Source organism: Eupeodes corollae, chromosome 1 (assembly GCF_945859685.1).
Source record: "Eupeodes corollae chromosome 1, idEupCoro1.1, whole genome shotgun sequence".
Taxonomy (NCBI): domain Eukaryota; kingdom Metazoa; phylum Arthropoda; class Insecta; order Diptera; family Syrphidae; genus Eupeodes; species Eupeodes corollae.
The window spans coordinates 310,414,535-310,437,364 of record NC_079147.1 but is presented as its reverse complement, the minus strand read 5'-3'; the positions used below and the strand labels follow the sequence as shown (position 1 = coordinate 310,437,364).

At 35.3% G+C, this 22,830-nt stretch overlaps 1 protein-coding gene across 2 annotated transcripts; it reads right to left on the bottom strand.

The window, feature by feature from the left end:
- Nucleotides 1-8,105: 8,105 nt before the first annotated feature.
- On the bottom strand, nucleotides 8,106-21,192 carry LOC129942913 (histone-lysine N-methyltransferase ash1). 2 transcript variants are annotated; one of them, XM_056052042.1, is made up of 9 exons: nucleotides 20,831-21,192; nucleotides 17,095-17,175; nucleotides 16,937-17,028; nucleotides 14,727-15,000; nucleotides 10,345-14,661; nucleotides 10,035-10,281; nucleotides 8,827-9,971; nucleotides 8,596-8,763; nucleotides 8,106-8,539 (listed from the first exon to the last, which is right to left on the bottom strand). In XM_056052042.1, exons 2-9 carry the CDS (start codon nucleotides 17,161-17,163, stop codon nucleotides 8,372-8,374), a joined length of 6,480 nt encoding a protein of 2,159 aa, XP_055908017.1. In that variant the 5' UTR covers nucleotides 17,164-17,175; nucleotides 20,831-21,192; the 3' UTR covers nucleotides 8,106-8,371. The 2 variants fall into 2 exon arrangements, with proteins under 2 accessions (XP_055908017.1, XP_055908018.1); XM_056052043.1 differs by having other exon boundaries at nucleotides 20,953-21,192.
- Nucleotides 21,193-22,830: the final 1,638 nt, after the last annotated feature.

Sequence of the window (22,830 nt, the reverse complement as noted above, 5' to 3'; positions counted from 1 at the left end):
TGTGTGGCTCATGCGGTTGGTATAATCTTTGACATCTGTCAAATCAAGGGATATTCTGTAATAGGGTAGAGCACACTTTGTGCGTAGTAAACTTTCTTTTGATCTACACGATGAGGTTTTCCCTGCACGACTTATATTAATAGGTAAGTTGTTCTTGGTTATTGTTGAAATATTAATTATTACTTGTATCTTTGTATATATATTTGAATAGTACTATCATGAAGAAGGAACGCTCGACCTGACATCTTTTTCCGCCTTCCTAAACAATTCGTTCCACATGTTTTCAATGTGGAATGTATTGGGGTGGGGGCAAAAATGAGTGAGAATTCCAATATTAAATAATAAATTTCCAGATTATTAAAAAAACAGAAGATAAAGAAGAATGTATACAAATTCAGCGAAAGTTCGAGGGAGTCAATGAAAATACATTTTTGTTATAATTTATTATTTATATTTTGTATAATTTGTTATTTTGATTATTTGATTGGTTGATTGGCAATGAAATCATTTTAAAAAACACACAGGACACAAAATAGAAGAAAAATTAGAATATAAACTTTTAGTGGTTGCCAATTAGAAAAATTAAGGTTTTCCCTATTTTTTCGAATCATTTTCAAATGAGACAAATATTTTTAAACCATGCTAATAATAGTGCGAACATATTTAACTTAACATTGGAAGTTATTGTAATGGGTCCGATTTATCAAATTGAAAATGTTGACATTTCTCGACGTTTCAAGGTCTCTAGAGTCGAAATAAAAGATTTTTAGAGAGTTGTCTATGCTTGCGTGTGTACGTTCGCGTGCATACATAGATTCTCATTTTTTCGTCCATAGCTTTAGAACCAGTAGAGATATGGACTTGAAATTAATTTTGTTATACAGATAGTAATGTAGAAAGATGCAAAAAGGGCTCTCAAGAAAATTGCGTGGGTGGTTTTTTTTGACATATTAATTGAAAAAAGGGTAAATATTTTGGTAAACCCTAGAAGAAATATATTTTTTTTTAAAAAATCCAATAAAGTTTTTTTATTAATCAAAAAATCTGAAAAACAAAATATTGTTCGCCTAGAAAATTATACGAACAAAAAATGATTTCATCTCCAAAACAATTTTATGTAACGAAAAATAACGTTTTTGACATCTAGTAAAATTATGAGAAAAATTTAATTGACAGTTTTTGTACAAAATATAAAAAAAAACAATACTAGTACTTGGTAAAAATGTACTTTTACCTCAAATACATTTTCAAAAATTAAAAACATTTGCGACATTTACCTAATTTTTATTAAAATCCAACAGATAAGTAATTAATCGGAATGGGAAGTTATCAGTGTGGGTTGCGTCCCAGCTGCTATATTGAAAATATACTTATGTTTAAATAACAGCTTTAATGGTCACTTATTTAAAAACTCTTTTAAGTTAATTTGATGTTAGCACCATAGAAATAAATCAATAGTAATGGAGGTGAAAATTAAAATTGACAAAGATTTAGTTCTTCAATGTTAAGGTTTCTTTATCTTTATGTCTTAACTAAATTCCTTAAAATTTGAATGTCATTTTTGTAACGTGATTACTTAAATAACTAATTACACCTGACAAACCAAAACCATTTTCCCTTTTTCCTAAGAACGCAAGAAGCAAGAAGAAGATAGTGTAGTAATCTTTAGCCATTTGTCCGTTTTTTAAAACAACCAAAATAAGGGTGAGAAGAATAGTAGGTTCATTAACTAATTTTGTTACCTTTTTGGTTTAATACATTATTAATTTAACAAAATTATTCCCTAGAAACTTCCCTACATTTTTGTCAACGCAACAACCTGCCAACCTAAACACATACTGTCGTACTTATTCATGTACCTATTTTAACTCCAAAAGAATAAATATAGAAAATATGTTTTAGAATATATAAACATGCATAAATTCTCATTTTTTTTTATATGTTTGTATGACATCACAGAGTCAACGCGTTGGCCCTAAGTTGATTGTTTAATTCTAGCTTGAGTCATGACTTAACTCCAATTACGAAACGAATTAAGTCCTTACAATTCAGCTAAGTACACACCAACCTCCTTAATATCTACTTTTCTACACCTACCTACCCACTCACTACCCACGTTACAATAAAAAAAAAAAAAAAAATTAAAAAATACCTACATCGAATGAATTTGCTATAGAAAAATTCAAAATATGGCAACGTAGCATTGTATCAAAACTTAAATTTGAAAACGTTGCTTTTAAATTTTCAGATTTCACAAAAATAGAAAATCTAAAATCAAATGAATACAATTTTCTGCTAACAAATCTAAAAAACATACAACAAAATGTATTGTATATGCATATCTTCTATACATTGATAGGTATGAATAAAACAAATATCAGGTAACGTTGGCAACGACTGATTTTTGTTTACATTTGAGTAATTTATTTTATTTATTTATTTCAATATTTTTATACTTCCAGTCGCTCTTAGATTCCACACTTAATTTTCGTACAGGCAGCGCCCCCATGGTCCGCCTTTCGTACCAAAATTTTGTGTTCCATAATAGTACTATTCAAATTAATATACAAGGCTTGTATGTGTACTGTAAGTACAAGATGGCGAAAAATGAATCTTTGTTTTGGAAGATATTATAATTTTCACAATTGTTTAAATTTTGTTGATTAGAATAAGAGACAAGCAATGCTGCCATTGACCTATTAGGTATAATATGGACATTGGACAGCTTAAGTGCTAGTAGACATCTTCGCATTGATGTTATCTCTTCCTGTTCCTTAATGTTACTACTATCCCTTTTGTAGTTTCAACGGAATTATAGAGACAAACTTTTGTCAAAGTTTATAATAACAGATGTCTTTAGTTTTTAAAAAAAATGTATACCTAGAAACAATGGATAGCGTTTTACTATTATTTTTTCCACCAAACTTACAAGAGTGAACGCATAGCTAAATTTGTGGAATCAGTTTATGGAAGGTTTTACATGGGAATATGAATCAAGTAGCAATCCATTCAACTAATGGAGCACAATACACCGCAAGAGCTTTGAATAATTGTGTATATTTATTTGACCATTGTATTCGGTGTTGTTCTGCCGAGAATATTGCGATTGTGACTGCTGTCATCGATAATATTGTAAATTAAAGTCAAGAAAAATATGATAAAATCGCCACAAACGTGTATCAAACTGGCAATTGATGCATTTTATTAAGATTAAGATTAAGATTAAGATTAAGATTAAGATTAAGTACCCGTTCTGCCTGATAAACCTAAAATTCTATATAATATAACTATTGAATTATTACAAACACATATAAGTGGACACATAAGTTTTTTTTCAAAAGAGGGCATGTGCTCTGCAAAAAATTAAAGGTTCTCAATTGAAAGGGTATTTAAAGAAATCTGATATTTATTCTTGTTTGCTGCTAAAGTAGTGCGTTCTTTGTAAAATAATATATAAACCATTATTGAATAATTACAATAGCTCGCATAGCGACGTAAATAAAAAAAAAATATAATTTGTGTTACTATAAAAGGTTAATTTATTAAAAATGGACGTTTACTCATTTTAAAGTATTTAGGTTAGGTTAAAGTGGCCTTCTAGAACACAGCTAGGCCAGTTTATAGGCCCATTGTGATACCACATGAATCTCAAGGATTTCTTCTGAGCTCAATGAAACCAATTTGATTACCTTTGAAACATGAAAGACTGTTATAAAAGAATTCTCCTAGATAGATCTTGCATTTTGAGCTAGATCAGGGGAGAGGAACAACATTTTTCTCCTCTGCAAAAGTCATTTGAGAATACACCAAGTCCCGTGGCAGACAGTGCCTGGCTTTGACACCGATTTTCAAGCTTATCCGCCTAGAGGATTGTTTTTCGTAACCTAACAAGTGGTGATGTTATTCTTCCTGATGTTTGCCTTCCTCATACCGTCATGTAAACATGTAAACACATATATAGTGACTGGTGAATGGATGCCAGCATTAGCCAACCGTCATATAATTATTTCTATTTTACCATTTCTGGCGAGTGCATCTGCCTTACAACTTTCTGGAATGTCTCTATGGTGCAAAGCAGAGGTGAATGTTAAACTGTTGTGCCATCTCCGTTTGAGATTATGATTATAGAGTTCGTAGCGACAGAGTCCAGAGACTTGATAGCGGCCGGACTATCTGAGAAAATACGGATTTCAGATTTTGATACCACGTTATCTTTAAGCCAGGATAAGACTTTTTCTTTTATCGCCAATATTGAAGGATTTAGTTTTGTTTGTTTTCTTCACAGAAATCTAATAACCTATTGCCCATTATTAGACAATTTTGTTCACAAGCCACGGTAGCACTTATTTTTATGGTTATTCAATGTAAAAATACAATTGGTAAACCAATTTAAAAACTTAATACTGACGCAATATCGTCGTGGCTACCGATATAAACAATATTTTTGAAAGTGTTTTATGATCAAAAAGATCCTGAATGATACTTTTAGGTTTCACTATTACCCAATAGATCTTTAAAAATATATTTGAGAACTCGGCGCCACATCTATTTATATTTATTCAATGGTTAAACTTTTTATATTCGTTATTTTTCTCAACATTTCATTACTTTTTATTTCTTCTTATTATAACTTTAATAGTGTAATGTGTATAAACTCTTCATCTCTTTCACTCTAATATCGTGTTATATTAGAATAAGTACGTAGTTGTATTTGTATTGGTAAACACTTGTGTAGGACATTTAGAATTAGGGGACACATCTAGTGGTTGAGAGGAGAACTCGCTTCGTTAAGTATCGAGAACATTCAGCACCTACAAGAACCTAGTCATTTCTCGAACCGATTTGAGAGATATAAATAGGCGCTCGGAACCGAAGCGGTTCATTATTGATTGTTAACTGGCGATAAAGTAAAGAAAATAAAGACTTTGTTTGAAAAGAAATAATTGAAAGTGTTGAATAAATAAGTTTGGAGAGTGAACTTGTGTTTTATTTAATAATAAAAGTATAAGTTTTAATTGCCGGACCAAGCCGAATATAATAATAGGTTATGGGACAATAGGTTATGGGACCAAGATCAGCTAGTACCCGTGGCATGATGGTTAGTGCGTTGGACTGTCATGCAAGGGGTCTTGGGTTCAATCTCTGCCTGTGCCACCTTAATTTAAAAAATTAATTTTTGCGGGTACTCTACTGAGGAGTTGACAAATCTTTCAAGAGTAATTGTTGTCATGAAAAAGTGCTCTCTCAAATTAGCCTTTCGGATTCGGCCTTAAATTGTAGGTCCCTTCCATTTCTGACAACAGTACTCGCACACAGAAATGGTTGAGAGTTGTAAGTCACTAGGCCCTGGTTCACAACGGACTGTTGCGCCACCCTCTTTATTTATTATGGGACCAAGATCGTTATAAGTTTGAATTTGGTTTTGAAAGTATTTCTTAGCATTGTCATTGGTTGTCATTTTTTTTTTTTATTTTTTAAGATTGAAACTACATTCGTCTGGTAAAATTAATTAAAAAAAAAATGTTCTACAAAGAAACAACTGAAAAACTAGGTGGTGGTTAGAATTACTTACTTTTTCGTAAATCCCCGACAGGAGTGATAAGAATTTGCCACAAAGTAGAAAAAATGCATCTTTTTGTACCTGGTTTGGACTCCGTTGAGACCCTAGAGGTTTCCCAAAATGATACAATTGCCGCTCAATTGACCCAATTGAAGGGAATCACCGAAGATTTCGTCCTTAACTGTCAAGGAAACGCTTTGGAGAACGATGCCTGTGTTTGAATGTGTCCTTTGAATTGCATGGTAAAGTGCACCGTTCTTTAGCTCGTGCCGGTAAGGCCAAGAAACAAACTCCTAACATTTTATGTATAACTTTCACAAATGGAAGTTAGCAAATAAAAACATTTAAGAATACAACGAAATGGAAGGAAATTTTGCAGGTCCTGTAACGGAAAACAATATGGCAAAGCTAAAAGCAATGATCGTTTTGTCCATTTATGAATCATTTTATGCAGATTATCAGATTAACCCTGCAGTTGTCGCGCGGATTACTATTGTAATCCACTCATACAAAATGGAGTATTCCTAAGAAACTAGTGGTGGGGATTTTTCGTCTCTTTTAGTACTTACCGTTAAGTAGTTAGAACAGTTAGTTAACTTTACTTAATAAAACATGTAATTACATTTTAAAGCCAAAATGAATTTAAAAAAATTAAAGCATTTTGGTTTTATTCTAATTTTAAAATGGATTACATATGTAATCCACGCGACGACTGGTGTAACATTTTGTTGCGCGACGACTGCAGGGTTAAGACGATTGCATATAACATTTGGATAAAACTTAAGACTCCGAAGATAAGTACAATTTGAAACCATTGTTTGTATATCTGAATATTTAAATCAAATTTTCGGAACAGCAAATTAATTGGCTGTTTTTAGTTTCTGATCTCTGCAGAATGGTTAGGTTCCGTATTGCTTGATGGACTTTACGACTTTAAACCGTTTATCATACACTTCTTACTGGCGAGGCAATAAAGGCTAGGCTATAAGACTATGACTACCAGAAATTTGAAAGTGAACATTCATTACTACAAATTTGTCTTCTGAATCTAATACAATTTTTAATGCTACGAATAAGAAAAGTAAAGGCATATTTTCAAAAGCAGTCCAAACAAAAACGCATTTTCTGTGTTATCATGTCGAATAAAAAAAGATACCGACTGATATGTTGACGGTAGTGTTTCTTTCTATTCACGTGACCTCTTATAAATAATCATCACTATTACATCACTTCGAAAACCGTTGAATAGGAAAAGCTACCATTAGGCATATAGTGGATTCTAACAATGAACAAGAAACGGAAATCCACAATGTCCTACATGTTCCTGAGCTTTCTTATAGTAAAATTTGGTAATAAGCCAAGGAGCTGAAATTACAGAATTATGATCAATGTATCATACTTTTATACGTGTTTTTATAAGAAAAATCTTCCTATAATTCACAAAAAAATCAAATCAATCATAAGCTCTATTCTGGGCCCTGATTATGGGATTCGCGATGAATCGATTTGCTAGCGAGTTTGCCATTTTTCAATTATTGCATTCGCATTCGCGGTCTTCGTTTTGAATTCGACCAATTAACGAATTCGAAGGCGAGTTTAAAATGTCATAATGTTTGTTGGCGAGTTGAAATCCGATAGCTTTTATTTGGCGGATTTTCAGAGAGTGTTCATTATTATTCACTGTTCGATTTGGCAGATTCTTTCTTGATTGTAATTAAGTAAAAATGAGAGTTGGATTTATTTTAATTTTCTTATAATTTATCCACAATTCACACTAAAATATCACAATTTCAATCAAAACAAAACAAATTTTGTTTGGAAAGCTGTCAAATCACTGGAATATAGGAATAAAAATTCAAACCAAAGTGTCAATTCACTGGAATATAGGAAGAGCTATTCTCGCTTCGCAGCGAATTCGTTAATAAGAAAATTGAAATTGAAACGATCCGCAGCGAACCTTATAAGCAGGGCCCTGCTTTCATATCCGAAACAATCATTAGATTAATGTTTAATAAATTTCGTTGAGACTACTTTTTTAAAATGTAAATTTTTCAAATGCAAACGAGTTGATACAAAACACAGACATTTAATGCTCAAAAATATATTTTATTTAAGTATTTGTATGGTCTGTTCCAAAATAAACAAATTTGTGTAAGTAACAAAAGGCATGCCTTAATAAGTTATTACTGAAATTAAAAATAAAAAAAAGAAACGTACATACAAAATACGTACATATATGATGCTGCAAACTAAAAACAAAAACAATATGTTTCTAAAAAGTGTTCCATGCTTCATTCAAATAAATTAGTAACATTTTTATAAAGTAACTATAGGAATAATAATTATATTATAAATGTGTATATATAATTTGTATATGTAATTTTATATACATTCAATTATAACTCTAGTGCCTTCTGTTGGAAATTTTTCAAGTCAAATTTGCAGCTGCCAAACTATCAATAAATTGAAAACCAGCATCTTTAACTTTTAACTAATAAATTAAATTAATTTATCTACATCGTTAATTATTATTATTTTTTTTCTGTTTTCTGTACAGATTTATTATTTCTGTACCTCAGTATTTTTATTATTACAGAACATATACAAATATTAAACAACAAAGCTTTGTTGCATTGACCAGGGTTATTACAATTATTAAAAAAGAAAAATATCTTCTAGTTTAGTTTAACTTTTCAAAAAGGCAAACCAACTGCATTTAATGCAAGATTATCTTGTGACGAAAATACAATATTATTGATCGTTTGGACCAAAAACTAATGCATGGAGTTTAAATAAACGTTGTTTTATTGACTACGTAGGCACGTTTGCCGCAATCGATTTACGATTCCTTGCTCCGCGTCCCGAAAGTAAGTATGATACATCCAAAACGCCTTCATTCATATGAGTATTCTTCTTCGACTTTAGCTTCTTTATAATTGCCAATACCACTTCCAGATGATTTCGTTTTTGCTTCCTTGTCTATAAATTAATGATAAGTAAGAGAACAATTTAAATGGTTAATAAATTAAACTCACTTTAACAGGCAGATATTCTTTTCGTTTCTGTGATACAGAAACAACATTTGTCTTTCTGTTGGGTTGAACATGTGTTGGAGTTGATTTTGGAGTCACAGCTGTAGTATTTTCTGCCGCGTCGGTCTTCTGGCGTCTGGGCTTAAGTAAGGCAGGGTCAACATCATGGGGCTACAGAATAAAATTGTATTTTAATTAAAGTTATTTACACATGAATGCTAAAGCAAATCCTACCGCATATGTCTTGCAGATTCTTAATTTCTCATCGAATTTCTTGAACGCATAGCTCTTGGTGCACGTTGGCCAGTTTATTTTTGCTTTCGCAAAAAATCTCGCAGACTTGTCAACTCTCAGCTCACAAATGAAAACATGGTCTTCATTATTACAATCAACCGGGCGACCTTTGCAAAAGGTGGTACGATCAAGAACCCAACAACGACCGATAACGAGATCGATTGGCACAAGTTCGTACAAAGGCACACGTACAACTTCATTCGGATAGAATCGCCTCGATGGTTCATGAAAAGTCTCATGGGGCCTCAGAAAATGATGACCGAAAATAACACGTTTCCCATTTGCATCCTTCCAAAGCCTCTCCACTCGGAAGATGTCGCATTCTGAATAGTCTATTTCACCAATTGTCTTGTACGTGTGCTTTTTGCTGGCACAAACGACGCCGTTCTCATCCTTCATGGGGATGTCACGCAACACATAAACAGTATCACCCTGACGAATCTGCAAATCACCACGCATCAGGGATAAATAGTATCTATGGCCGTCTTCCGTGAAGTCATCCAAGGGGATTTCCCTATCAACAACACGCGAATCACACCTCTCGCACAAGTAGCTGTCTGCGTTCACATCCGCCTTTGTACATTCTGTATGCTGCCAGACATTGCACCGTGCGCATTGAATCATCAGACCTTCATCCTTATACAAGCCACAAATGCAACTGATGATGTCCTCTGTAGTTGCTTTTGTGTGTTTGGACTTTGACGAAAAATTCTTACTAACAACTCCCATTGGGGGCTTTTCAACACCAGCGTTCGGTCGGAATCTCTTTAAACTGTTTTTGTCAGGAGCTAGCTCAACTAATTGATCGTAAACGTTGTCCTTTGTCTTGAAGTACAGTTCCGAAATGTTCTTAATTATTGAAAGCTTCTCGGGGTTTTCTTTATGAAACTCTCGCATTGTCGAAAGCAGACTTTCCACATCTTCGTCAAACTCCATCGGAACTTTGTAGTAGCCTTTCTCGACATTAGCCTGGATGGTAATTAAATCAACAGGTTTATGCATGTTGACTTGTTGTTTTAATTGCTTTCCCTTCTTTCTCATCATTGTTGGATACAGTTTGGTAATTTCTGGCTTGCCATTTTCATCTGAACACAAGAACACAAATAATATAAATTAATTTTACTCACAAAGCTGATCTAAAGACTTACCCTTGATTTCCTCTAGTGCCGAACATATATCTCTGAAAATGACTGCCATTTTGGCCATTTTTTCAACTTCGGGGTCTTGAACAGCCTGCGCTAGACACCGAGTTTGAATGCTCCTCGGTGACCTCAAGGCTGATATTTGTACAGCAATGGAAGAAGGTGTCGAGGGTCTTCTCTGGAGAGCTGCGGATGCAACCTGCTCTACCTTATTAACTTCCAATTGCGATCCTTTTGACTTAATGCGACGAACCTATCGTGATAAAAATGACAAACATAAACATAAACTTCGATCTAAAACAAAATGTTATCTTACCTTTTCAAAGTTCCTTATTAAGAAGATTCTCTGCAAACCAATCAACCTCTTGTCCTTCTCCGACAACGGCTGCAACATCTGCGTCATTACAATGTCCTTAGACTGAAGACGAATAACATCTTTACGGGCTGATCCCTGCCTCTTTCGCGGTCGACCACTTCGCCTTCCATCTGTCTGTCCAGCAGAGGTTTCAACTGGTTTTGGCGGTTCCACGAGAGGCTTTATTCGCTGAGATTTTCCACCAATTACTCCACGACATTGTGGAGTGTTACAGCGACATTCTTGACCCTCGGATGGATTGAACAGCGAAAAGTTGTAATCATAGCTTATCTCCTCTCCAGCCTCAATATTTCGGGCGGCAAACAAAGCCATTCGCGAAAGACCATTCACAGACCACTTTTGCATTTCACAATTCGGTGAACACGAATGATTCACAAAACGTCCATCGCTGCCCATTCTATGGCCATCAATTACCAACCCACCATCCAAATGCAGACAATAATGATGAGTGTCGTTTATGTAGAGCGTCGCCATTCGATCCTTGAATTCCTTCTCAGTCACAACTTCTCCGACATACTCTAAAATATATGTTCCCTTCTTAATTGGCAGCTTCGTGCGCACACCCCATCCCTTGTTTTCAGTCATGAACCGCTCCACACCTGGAGCAACTTCATGCCTCTGTATCTTCTGATTTTTACACTTCTCTTTTGTTGGACAGCTTGAAGGAGAGCACTCTGTATAAACCATGCGGTTTAGACAATCATCGCTACATCCCACATCCGGTTTACAGTTACAGGTAGGCCGGTCAATGTTGTTCGTGTTTGGCCTCACTTCCGCACAGCGGTAAACATTTGTCCTGATCTTCCTGTAATTCCAACTAGGCACAGTTTCTCTGGTAGGGAGCTTCCCATTGGTGTACGACCACCATATGTCGTAGGGAAGCTGGAAATCAGTCTCCGTTCGCCGGAAGAACTTCTCACAATACGGAGGCGCAGGTAACAGAGGCAGACTCACAGGCAATACTGACTCAAAATTAGCTTCTTTGACTTGATTCAAGTTGGGTTTCTTTCCTCTTGCGGGATCCACTACTTTGTAGTAATCGGATAGAAGGCCTGCCACAAGATAGCTCTTCTTCCACTTTTGTTTGCGAGAAGTTGATTTGCTATCCTCGCTCAAAACTGACACAGATGAAGACGATTCCGAATCAATTGCGTTAGTAGCATCACAAAATGCAGCAAGGGGGAGTGGTTCCTGTTCTAGAAGATTAGTGGCTTCCGATCCGGGTTTCTTCATAGTTGCTTTAGGTGCTTTTTCTGGCTGATCCTTATCCGAGGTTATTTCCTTTTCATTTTTCTTAATCTGGTCAATGGCTGGTAGTGCCGCTGGTTTCTTTGCCGCTTGTGGGATTGTTATACGACGCTTAAGACGTATCTTACAAGTTGGAAAGGTCATTTTCAAAAGAGGATTAACACTTGTTTTTAGCGGTTCAACACTTTGATCCTTCTTTTTGGAAAGAGGTCTAGGTTGATCCTTCTTCGGTAATTTACTCTGCTTTCGATTTTTAACTGCCGACATTGTAGTTGAAGTTTTGGCCGAACGAGTTCTACTTGGAGTTAACTCGCGTGCAATCTGTTTTTTGTTCGTCCCTTGCAAACGTTCAAGACTAACAACCGACAATCTCGGTGTTCGATTACGCTCCAAAAATGTGGCGCTTGTCTCACCCGCCTGTGGGACGCGGTCACAAATTGGATCTGCTTTGTTTGGCTCAGTTGCAGTTTTGCTCTCCGATTCGAGGGCTGCAGACAGCTCACTAACTTTTCTCTTTTTACGCTTCACGGTTGGAAAACCGGTTCTGTTGATTTTCTTTCGTTTTCTCTTCAGCATAAAATTGCATCCGGTTTTATTGAGCAATGATTCCACAACTCTTTCTGCCTTGCCGTTTGAGGAAGCTTCTGGAAATGTTTTGTTATGCAAGTCTAACAGATCCAAGGGGGACTCCGCTTCAGCTTTGGTAATTATCGAATTTTCACCTAATTTTGTTATTGGAATTTGAATTTCCAATTCAACTGATGGCTCAAAAATACCCGGCGGGGGGAATGACGCTTCATTTCCAAGTGAAGATGGACCTTCACTAAGATTACTAGCACTTGCAATTTTTGAGACTAACCCCTCCAATCGATTACGTTTTTTGTTATTAACTACTTCAGCTGGGGCACTGTCTGTTGCCCCATTCTTAGAAGAATATGACTTGGAGTCGCTCACATAGTTCGGGGAATTACTTCGACCATCAGATCCACATGTTTGTAGGAGATGCCTCTTTTTGGGTGTCACGGCAGCTCGGGTAGAAACTGCTCTACCACTGGGTTTTGCCACATGAATATTTGCTTTGAGGTCAGTCGCTTCTTTGTGAGATTTTAGCGCTTCTGCAGCGTAGGCCACTGAAGCCTTCTCTGTTTTATCGCCTGGTGTCAGAAGGTAGTGTCTCTTTTTGAGAGGCAGCTTGTGATCGTCGGGGCTTGAGCTGCATGTCTTTTTGTGACGTCTCTTGCTTGTTGCACCTGCTGCTAATGTTATTCCATTAGATAGTGCAAACTCTACGTTTTCGCTTAGCTTCCGTTTCTTGAGATTTCGTTTGTTTTGGTATAATGACTTTTGTGGAGCTATTCGTTCGCTGCCCGCCTTTTCTTTGGCATACCCACTAGCTACCGGTTTATCACAATGAATACGGCACATGATCGGGAAAGAATTAGTTATGATTTCTATTTCAGTCAAGAGTTTCGAATCAACGACCACCATCTTACTGCAACCAAATTTATTGCTCTTCCTCCGATGTCGTCTCTTGACTTTGGAAACTCCGGAAAAGAAGCTGCTGCAGAAACTCGCAACAGACGACCGCCTTGACTTCAGTTTGCGAGATGAACTCAGTTGCGGGGGCAGCTCAATAGCGACTGAGCTCTTCCTCGAACGAGAGCAGAGCTTGGTGCCTATTGAACCCAAAAAGTTGTAAGGATCTTGAGATTCTTGGTCGACATTGCAGGTCTCTAAATGTTTACTTCCAGCGAAATGAGACGTCTTACTCCTACCAAAGTACTCGCCTGTTGTGATGTACCGATTGATCTCACCGTACTTTTTGTAGACATTCGTCGATTCTGCGTCTTCAACTAGAATTTTTGGCTTGCACACCACAGACCCGCTGCTTTCTTCGCTACTCTGTCCAAGACTTAGGCCGGCCAATTGCAAAATATCCTGCTCGTTTATGTTAATCACTGATTTTGATTGGCTTAAAGTTGGCCTCCGCTTGCGACGGAATTTCGTCCGCCGTTTCCCATCACAGCTCTTAGCCCTACTCACTCGACTGTAGCAGCTTTTCATACTGCAACGACTTTTGCCACTGGCATCGCTCTTGTACCCGGAGTAATGGTTATTCCGAACGCTGTAATCGCTGGCATAGCCGCTCTTTGCAGTTAATATTTTACTGCAAACTGTAGTGGAGAATCCACAGCCATCACTTTTGTATCCACTCACACTTGGCCTGCGAAATTTCGAGTTCACATCTATCTTCCGCCACACGGGGTCCAGTGTATCTTCTTTGTGGTTCGATTTTATTGCTAAGGATTTATTGTTTACGCTTACAGGAGCTTGTTTTGGAGCAGCAGCTTGTTGCTTTCTCATCTTGCTCTTCGGAGGCGGATAGAGCACTCGCTCGTTCATGGCATATACTCTTTTTTCCAAATTAACAATGTCGATTTTTGGGGGTGAAATATTTCTCTCCACTCTTGCATGTGACCGAGAACGCTCAATTAGATTCTTTGGCGAAGGAGATATGCTCTGAGCATGGGACGAAACTACGCCCGAATCGGCCGATTCATTGACCACTGGGGCGTTCGCAGATTTCTTCGGTCTTCCGCGCTTCTTCCGCAGCAGTTGAGTCTGTTCACCGCCATTTAGAAGGCTTGTACTTGCCGTCGACGTTGTTGCAATTTCATTAGTTCTCTTTCCTTTGTTCGCACTCTCTGATAACTTCTGCGTTTTTTCCATGAAATCTTGAAGCAAACTTGAAGTGTATTGGATTTTAGGTTGAGTACAATTTGAGTGAGAGTCCGAATCACTCTCTACACATTTGATAGCTGCACTAACTAAAGCTGGCAATTCGTTATCACTTGAGGACAGTCCTATATTGTCGTCGGGAAGCACAGAAGGCTGGTTTAAACTGCTTAGCGGTCGATCCTTTATATGATTCGTGTTTTTAAATAACGTTTGGGGATTTTGTGTTATAACCCCAAATGGAAGCTGCTTTGCATCATGGTGTTTTCCTGTCTATATGGGTTTGGATAGGGGACTCAAGTTAAATGAATGCTTAAGAAAATCTTTGCTGAACTCACCTTTTTTCGTTTTAATTTTAACTTTTTTATTTTTCCCGAACTACTAGCTTCCGATCTTGAATCACTTTCTTTAACATAAATGGAGCAACAGGATTTTAACGCCGAAACTGTTGGCTTTGTAGCAGATTCTAATGGGGCCAACATTTTGTCCCTGTTCGATTTTGATGGCTCGATGTTGTTGTTCTCCGAACGGCTTTTCACATCCTCCTGTCTCAAGTCAGTGGTTTTCCTTCGGATGGCTGATATTTTCATACGCAAGCCATCAGTATCAGACCTGCAATTATTTTTTAAATATTATTACTTTTATAAATATTTGTTAAAAAATCAATTACAATATATAAAACTAATTTAAAATTTAACAAGCTTTGCGGCTAGTAGTTTCCTTGGTTGGGAATTCGAATTACAATTTTGTATCTTTTTTTTTTGAAACTCGGTATAAAATTCATGCGAATTTCATATATTGAGTCGTTTCTAATTTTTTTTTTCTTTTTAATTATGTGTTGCGACAACGGACAATGGTCCAAAATATATTTGAAGTCATAAGGGGCGTTGCTTGTAGGGTGGGAGCCGTTGTTGTTGAGGCGTTTATGGAATGCATTGGTGTGTCCAAAAGTCGAAGTTTAGAAGTTATTAACTTTTTGCTTCAAACATCGGCGTAGATTTTAATTCTTGCAGTGCAGATAGATATTTTAAGATATCCTTCCGTTGAGTTTAAGAAGATTGGCGTTGGCGAAGAATTTTAAAGTGAATAAAGGTGAGTCATATTGAAACATGGCCTGGAGTCCACATTACTTTAATATTTTTCAATTTTATAGGTTGATATCTTATAACTGATTTGATTCCGGTTTTTTCTTTTACATAGTGAATTGCATTGATTAATGCTAAGATGCTTGGCTGGAACTTTAGTCGCTTGAAGAATGACGAAAGCTTCTCGTAAAAGGACCGAGAAAAAGCTATCGGTTAATATAAATCTTCATTCTTACCTTATTCTGTATGGGTGGATTTCAAGATTTTCTGGGCCGGAGCGTTGGTTTCCAAACGCTCTAAGTGACCCAGCCATATCAGATGTGGGACTTTTATCCTTAAGTACGCTTTTGTTATAGTCAATGCCTCTGCACCGTTAGCAGGAGGTGAATGATTGCCCCAAAGAAAGAGCGGTTAGGAAGAGCAATTCTCCGTTTCATTTGATCTCAGCACTAGGCTGGTGTTATTTTCTGTGTTCATAGAATGTGTTCTTAAATTACTTCCAAGTTACATCAATCGATGGTGAGGATTTAACCGAAACTTCGGTGTTGAATGTCCTTTCTTAATGACAGCATGTATAATGGTTTTACTCTCGTTAATGCTCACAATAGCCCCATTGACATCGTCTTGAGTTCTAGCAATTATGTCAATATCGTCAGCATGCGCAAGTTATTGGAGACTTTTGAAAGACAGTGTGGCTGATGTTGATGTGGGAGCTCTGCACTATTCTGTCATAACGATTTTAAAGAAATCACATGACGGCGCATCACCTTGTCTAAAACATTATTTTATATGAAGAGGTTCGGAAACCCGTTTCCAACCTTTCCAACCAAAGCAGCGCTTATTCTCCATAGACATCCAACACATCAGAAAAAGAAGAGTTTGGCAGGGCCAAAATTGGACAGGACTTCATACAGTGTAGATGATTTTCTAGGATCTGCTGTAATGTTAAAATTTGATCTTCTGTGAACTTTACTGGTCTAAAGCACAGTGATTAAGGCTTATCGAAACGGGGTGATCAGATATTCTTTTTTGGTTTGCTGATTGCTAATCTTTGATTATTCAAAAAATGTAACGATGAGGCGTTCTGTTGGCTGATTGTTAGGCCTTGACTGTTTAAAAACTGTAGCGATGGGAGATGGGTTTCGTTTTGTCAATTTTGTATTCGCTTTTTTTTTATGTCGTTGTCGACATTTATATTGATAGCGTCTTTGGATGGTGAGAAGCCTTCGTCAGATTGGACATTCTTTATGCTTCTTCTAGATGCGTTTTATGATGTTTAAAATATACTTTGGACAGTGACCGTTTATTCACAACCCATACTCAATTTTACTTAGAGCTAAAGTTTTAATTATATACACATGCAAGGATATTATTATTGAATTTTATTTGACGATATTATATTCATGCAGCTAAGGACATATGTTAATACATAAGTGTTGTTTTATTTTGTTGATGTATCTTACCTTAAGACGCTAAATTGTGTGGTACTTTTTCGTCTTTTCTTATGCAATCGTTCTGACATCGAGCTCGATTCTGTAGCCGTGCAATCCGACTCCTAAAATTAGAATATATGTTTAAGATTTTGTTGAAAACTAAATTTTAATAGTTATCAGCATCATACTTCATTTTCGCTCGACTGTGGTGCTGCTTGAGCCACAACCTTCGCTTCATGATGACTTTTGTGTTTCATTATTTCGAGTCCCTATAAAATTGTAATGTTTTTATTTATACACAAAAACAATTAACCATCATAAGAAATATTTTTTTTGTTTACATACTCTTGCCAAAGTCATAATCTATAAAACGGACACGAGTTCATTAATTGTTAGTAATGGAAATAAGCCCCGGAAATTTAGTTAAGCAAATTTCTCTTATTTTAAGATGTAACCTTTGATGTATGTATTTAGTATTTACAAAATATACAGGTACTATGCAGTAGAGTAAGAAAATCGTACTCACACCCACCAAAGACTTAACTTTTGAGTTAGTATTTATTCAATGTATTAAATAATGGTCTAAACTTTTAAAACTTTTTAAATGCTTAAATAATCTCAAAACTGCAATCCCAAAAGATTAAGTAACATACATAGGCAAAGATATATAAACAGAATAAAGTACTTTTATATTCTCCAACGCTGTTTTGGAAAGTTTAATAAGAATCTTGGATTTAATCGTGTTACAGAAACATGGCTTTTTTGTATGAAAACATTGTGATATAGAGCAAACTGAATTCATAGAATTCTATCAACATGTCTATTCCAAATTGAGTTGCAGTAAGTTTTTAAAACCGAAAGGATACATATGTAGATAATATATACATTTGAGTGTTATTACTGTGTTCATCGAACTGGAAATGTGAAATAATTTGTTTTTTTTTTTTCCTTTTTGCAGATCTTAGTCGAATGCAGGCTATTTAAATTTTTGTTCCTTCTGTTTCAATTTTTTTTATTTATTGGTTTGGCTGTTTTTATAATTTAAGGGTGGATAAAAGAAATTACATATTCAATTCAAGAGGTCATCAAACTCTCCTAAATTTTTTCTTTTTCAATACAGTACGTATACTCGCAAGATGTAGTTAGGTATATGTACATATATAACAATCTGACAAGAATACAAAACGAACTACCTTGGTTTCGCACTCAAGATGAAAGATAATGTTGAACACCTGGGAAATCGGTAATGTTAGTCAAATTTGTAGTTTTTGAAGTCAAGTATGTAGGCACGAAATTTGTATGATTTGGCCAGAAAAAACTCAGAAACGTTTGCCACCTTCTATAAACTTTTTTAAAAAGTAACGTTAAGGTTGAAGGAGTTGATATTAAAAGATACTTTGCTTACAAAAAAATTGCATTGCAAAACTACGTAGTCGTGCCATAAGTTCTGTCACAAAATATAAAACACCATAAGATAAGAACCGCATGTTATGTATTAACTGTTATTTCAATTATTTAGCAATATAAGCTTAATAATAAAAATAGTTTCGCTAAAATTGGCCACCCTTAAATCATGGTAATGCCTTAAATATTTTAGCCATATAACCTACAGTGACAAGGATTGTTTGTATAGATATTTATGGAACTGTTTTGATTAACTCTTGTTATAAACTTCTTCAGTAAACCATCAAAATATCGGAGCATAAATTTCAAGTAGTGTATTCTTTCAAATACATTGGGTCAATAGTAGTAGCCGATAACAACATAGAAGAAGAAATACGGCGGTCGATCAAACCAACTATTCAGTCGGTCAAAGATTTTTTAATCGAAAAATCTACTATAACTTATAATCTGCTGTTGTACAAGATTTGGTTTTCCAGTACTCACATATCGGCCCGAGACCTAGATGCTTACTAAAAGGCAATCCTAGCTCGCGTGAACGAAAAGGAACCACCCCGAGGAAGTGGACAACAGAGTTGCAGATCATGCTTATACTGGGGAGATGGCATCGACCAGGAACCCCGAAACTTTGAGGTTCGCAAGTATATCGCGTGGGCTCACGATCGAGATAAATGGAGAGACAAGTAGAGTTAAGCCAGGACCGAATTCCAGTCCTCGGGCTGATGATCATGATGAAAAGCCGTTTGACTCTTTCACCATAACTTTTTAGAGTCGGGTGTTGAGCGTCGATAGCCCTTTATGAGTAGATTCTCCCTAATTAACATTAAGGCAATTACGGCGATTGGAATTTCCAACTATGTTAACAGAAGCTAAACTGAAACGAAATTGACATTTATTCAATACATATTAATGTTAAGAAAAATAAGATAACAGTTTTATAACGAATGGATGTTTTGATTAATAATGCCTTGAAATTTTGCGCCAGAATTTAGGCGGGCCATTCACTACTTTTATTTATTTTGTGTCGTAAATGGCTGTCCTTATGTGACGACTACACATAATAACATACATATTAAGAAGTAGTTGTTCTTCCACAGAAGATGCTTTTGATGGAAGTGTGATGTTATCCCAAACCCAACATATAACTAAATGAGAAATATACTTTAGAACAATTGACAAACCCTTCTTCTCAAAGGTGTTTTAAAACAAAAGAACTATGCAGCATCATTTATATTAGGCCTCTGCCAAATTTGTTTAAGGAACCTTTACAAACGAACCAAAAAAAATAAAAAAGTAATATATACTATGTGCATATACCTGTATAACTGTCAAAATCATCAGTGAAAAGATTTGAGATTTGCAAACATACCTATTTATTTTTAGAAACAAATTCAATCTATCTGCGTGGGATCATATCTACGAAAAGAAACTTTACTTTATGCAACAGACAACTTCAGATAATGGAAAATATTGATTTAATTTTTATAGATAGCTCTTTAGTAACAAAAACTGTAGGTATTTAGATCAAAACTTAATTAAAGGATGGTTCTATTTTGGATTTCAAAAACAAACGTACTAGTTTTCCAAATGTACTAGGTACAAATATATTCTTTAACTATGTAGGTTTTTAATAACTTTCCCACAATAAAAAAAGAAAAAGAAACAGGACAATACCAGTCTAGCCGGTCACATTCAATTCTTTGTTTTTATGATGCATTTGAAATTGCTTTCCCTTTAAAGTAAAAACATTTTCTTCCTCATAAATTGTTTTCTTTTTTAACCTGGTATCCTGAAACAACAATAGAAAACAAAACACTATTCAAAATCTGCGAGCATGCGGACGGTTCTGCAATCCTTGCCCGTAAATTGCATGGTACCTATCAAATTAAAGACAGACGAATATTTTCGTGACCCTCGCAGTTTGTTTTGCGGCGGGTAGTTTGAGACTTTAAAACCGGTCGCACCAGAAGCGTCCAGCAGATGTTATTCGCTCAGGGAAAGCAAATATACCCCAATCGCAGATGTCATCACTCATCACCTAAGTCTGGAATCCCGCCCGCTAGTTTTCTTCATGTGGGACTTCCGATTAGGGCACAAATATAGTCATATTGAAATTTCAATTAAAAAAAAAATAATGTTCTACTTTGAAAGCTTCGTGCTTTAAAAAAGAGTTTCTACATAGAACAAAATTTTACCTTAAACTACAGGGAAACAAAAAAGCGTCTTGGCTGCTAGTATTTTAAAATTGGAAAGTTTACTTCAATTTAATCAAAACTAATTTATGAGGAATTATTGTATTCTGCAATGAACATTGGGTATAAGTGCAATTTTATTTTCTCGGATTAATAGATTAATATGCCACACGAATTTTTCAATCTAGGTCAAGTTTTATAAAAACTATGAGAACATTTTTAGGTGTTAAAACCATTTCACCAGATAAATAATTATTAATCATCTTTGTTATAGAAACAAAATTATATTAATTGAATAAACACTAAGAATAAGTTTGTTTACAAAACTTACGGAGACAAAAATGTTTTTAGTTAATTTTTTATTATTCACATTCTAAAATGGCGCCGTTTTATAAGCGTCGACGACAGTCACAGTTCACAGTGCTGAAAATATTCCTCGCAACAGAAACTCACTTTTAGGACGATATTTTACTTAAATTCGAACCACGCCATCTAACGAACTTTATGCAATTTTATTTCAATACGATTCTAATGTTAACAATTTGATAGATTTGAGATTTAATGCCGAAGAAGATTAATGAAATTGATTGAAATTGTAATGCCTTTTTCTTAAAAAAATAAAAATAAAAAAACAACAAATTACACTTTTTACAGACCCATCAAAGCTGATGGAACCGTCGACTGGCGCTAAGCAGTTCCGAAGTTATATTTGTTCCGAATCGGAAGAAAACGCTCATGTCAAATTTGATAGGATACAATTCGGAATGGCAAGGGGGTGTCCAGAGAGTCATTCGCAGGGTTGAAATTATTAAATTTTGCTTAAGGACGTTCACTCATTATGCATTTATACTGCTCTGCACATTTTTAAATGTGCACATCAAGAGATTGGAAATTATTGAAATCACATTAGTTACATAGAAATAAAAGACCATAAATCTTTAATGTAATAGGAAGTGTTATACTGCAAGTTTATCGATAAAAATGCTCAGATGTATCTGCTAAAGTATCTCATAAAGTAAGGTCTAAAGCGGGGTTCACATTCTTAAATATGTTTGTCAAAAAAGAGGGTTGGAATTTAAAATATGAAAGCTTCCTCAAACGGTTTGTTAAATGTGCTGCATAGGTACCAAAATATTAGGTTGGTTTGACAGGCATGTTTAAGAACATAAAAGCCAGCTCGTCAAACTTGGATGATTTCAATAATTGCACATCGAAAGAAAAAAAAGGAAAGTTTTTTTTGACAAAACGAGATTTTAGGTTTTTTTTTTAAATATTTTTTTTTGAAATTTTTAGAAATTTCAGTGATGTCCCGAGTAAGTCAACATGGGTAAAGTTTAAATGAAAAGTAATGTGTTGTAGCCTGTTTGACACACTTGGACCCAAAAACGTCAAATATTCATCAAACCATCTTTTTTCTAATGAATTGAGAGGGATTTTAAGACACTTTTACTATGGTGCTATGATAGTTATTTGATTTCATCCTCTGCATTGCATAGTTGTCGGATTTTGTAACCAGTGTATTGATTTTGAGAATCGCAAATAAATTTCATTCATTTAAAAGAAAGTATAGGGACAAGTTAACTGAACTTGAAAAAAACACAATTACAAAATTTTTGAAACTTGCCTGTTGGGTGAAGGCGAATTGCTTTAGTTTGTCAGATTTGCTGGCATGGCATTACAATTGTTTTTTCAGCTCCAGAATTCGAGTTACGTATTTTTTTCGTATCCACTGACAATAAGATACATATTTGATAGGATGTTTTATAGTAAAACATAACTATTTATTAAAGTTTAAGACAACAAAGATGGTGGTCACGATGAAAAAAATTAACAGCTTCGGTGTTATGATCGGTGCGGTATGTCGCTTGAGTTTATTTAAGAATTAAGATTTGAACATGAGTTTGATCATAAGTTTAAAAATTTGGCGTTCGCTGCCCATATTGCTTATAAAAGGTATTTTTTTAGTCGTGTGCTATTCAAGAATAAATACTACGTATTACACATAATGTTATAGATCTTCCAAGGGGCGTAGACAAACTTATTCAAATAGGTATACCCACAAAAATTATTCCAGCCGCGTTAAAAAGCACGATCTTGGAGAGCGTGACATAGGCTCACACCGTTAGATAATGCACTCACCAAATTTTCCTTTAGTAAATTGATTCGTCGGGTGAACCAAACCATTATTTTGATAATAAATTCGCAGATGTTGTTCACGACAAAGTCTATTCATTTTGAAATGGCTAATCAAATTTATTATAAAATATATGACAGCTGTCACAAAGACCAACTCCAGAAAAAGTATTGTCATATTAAAAACCACACGGCTAA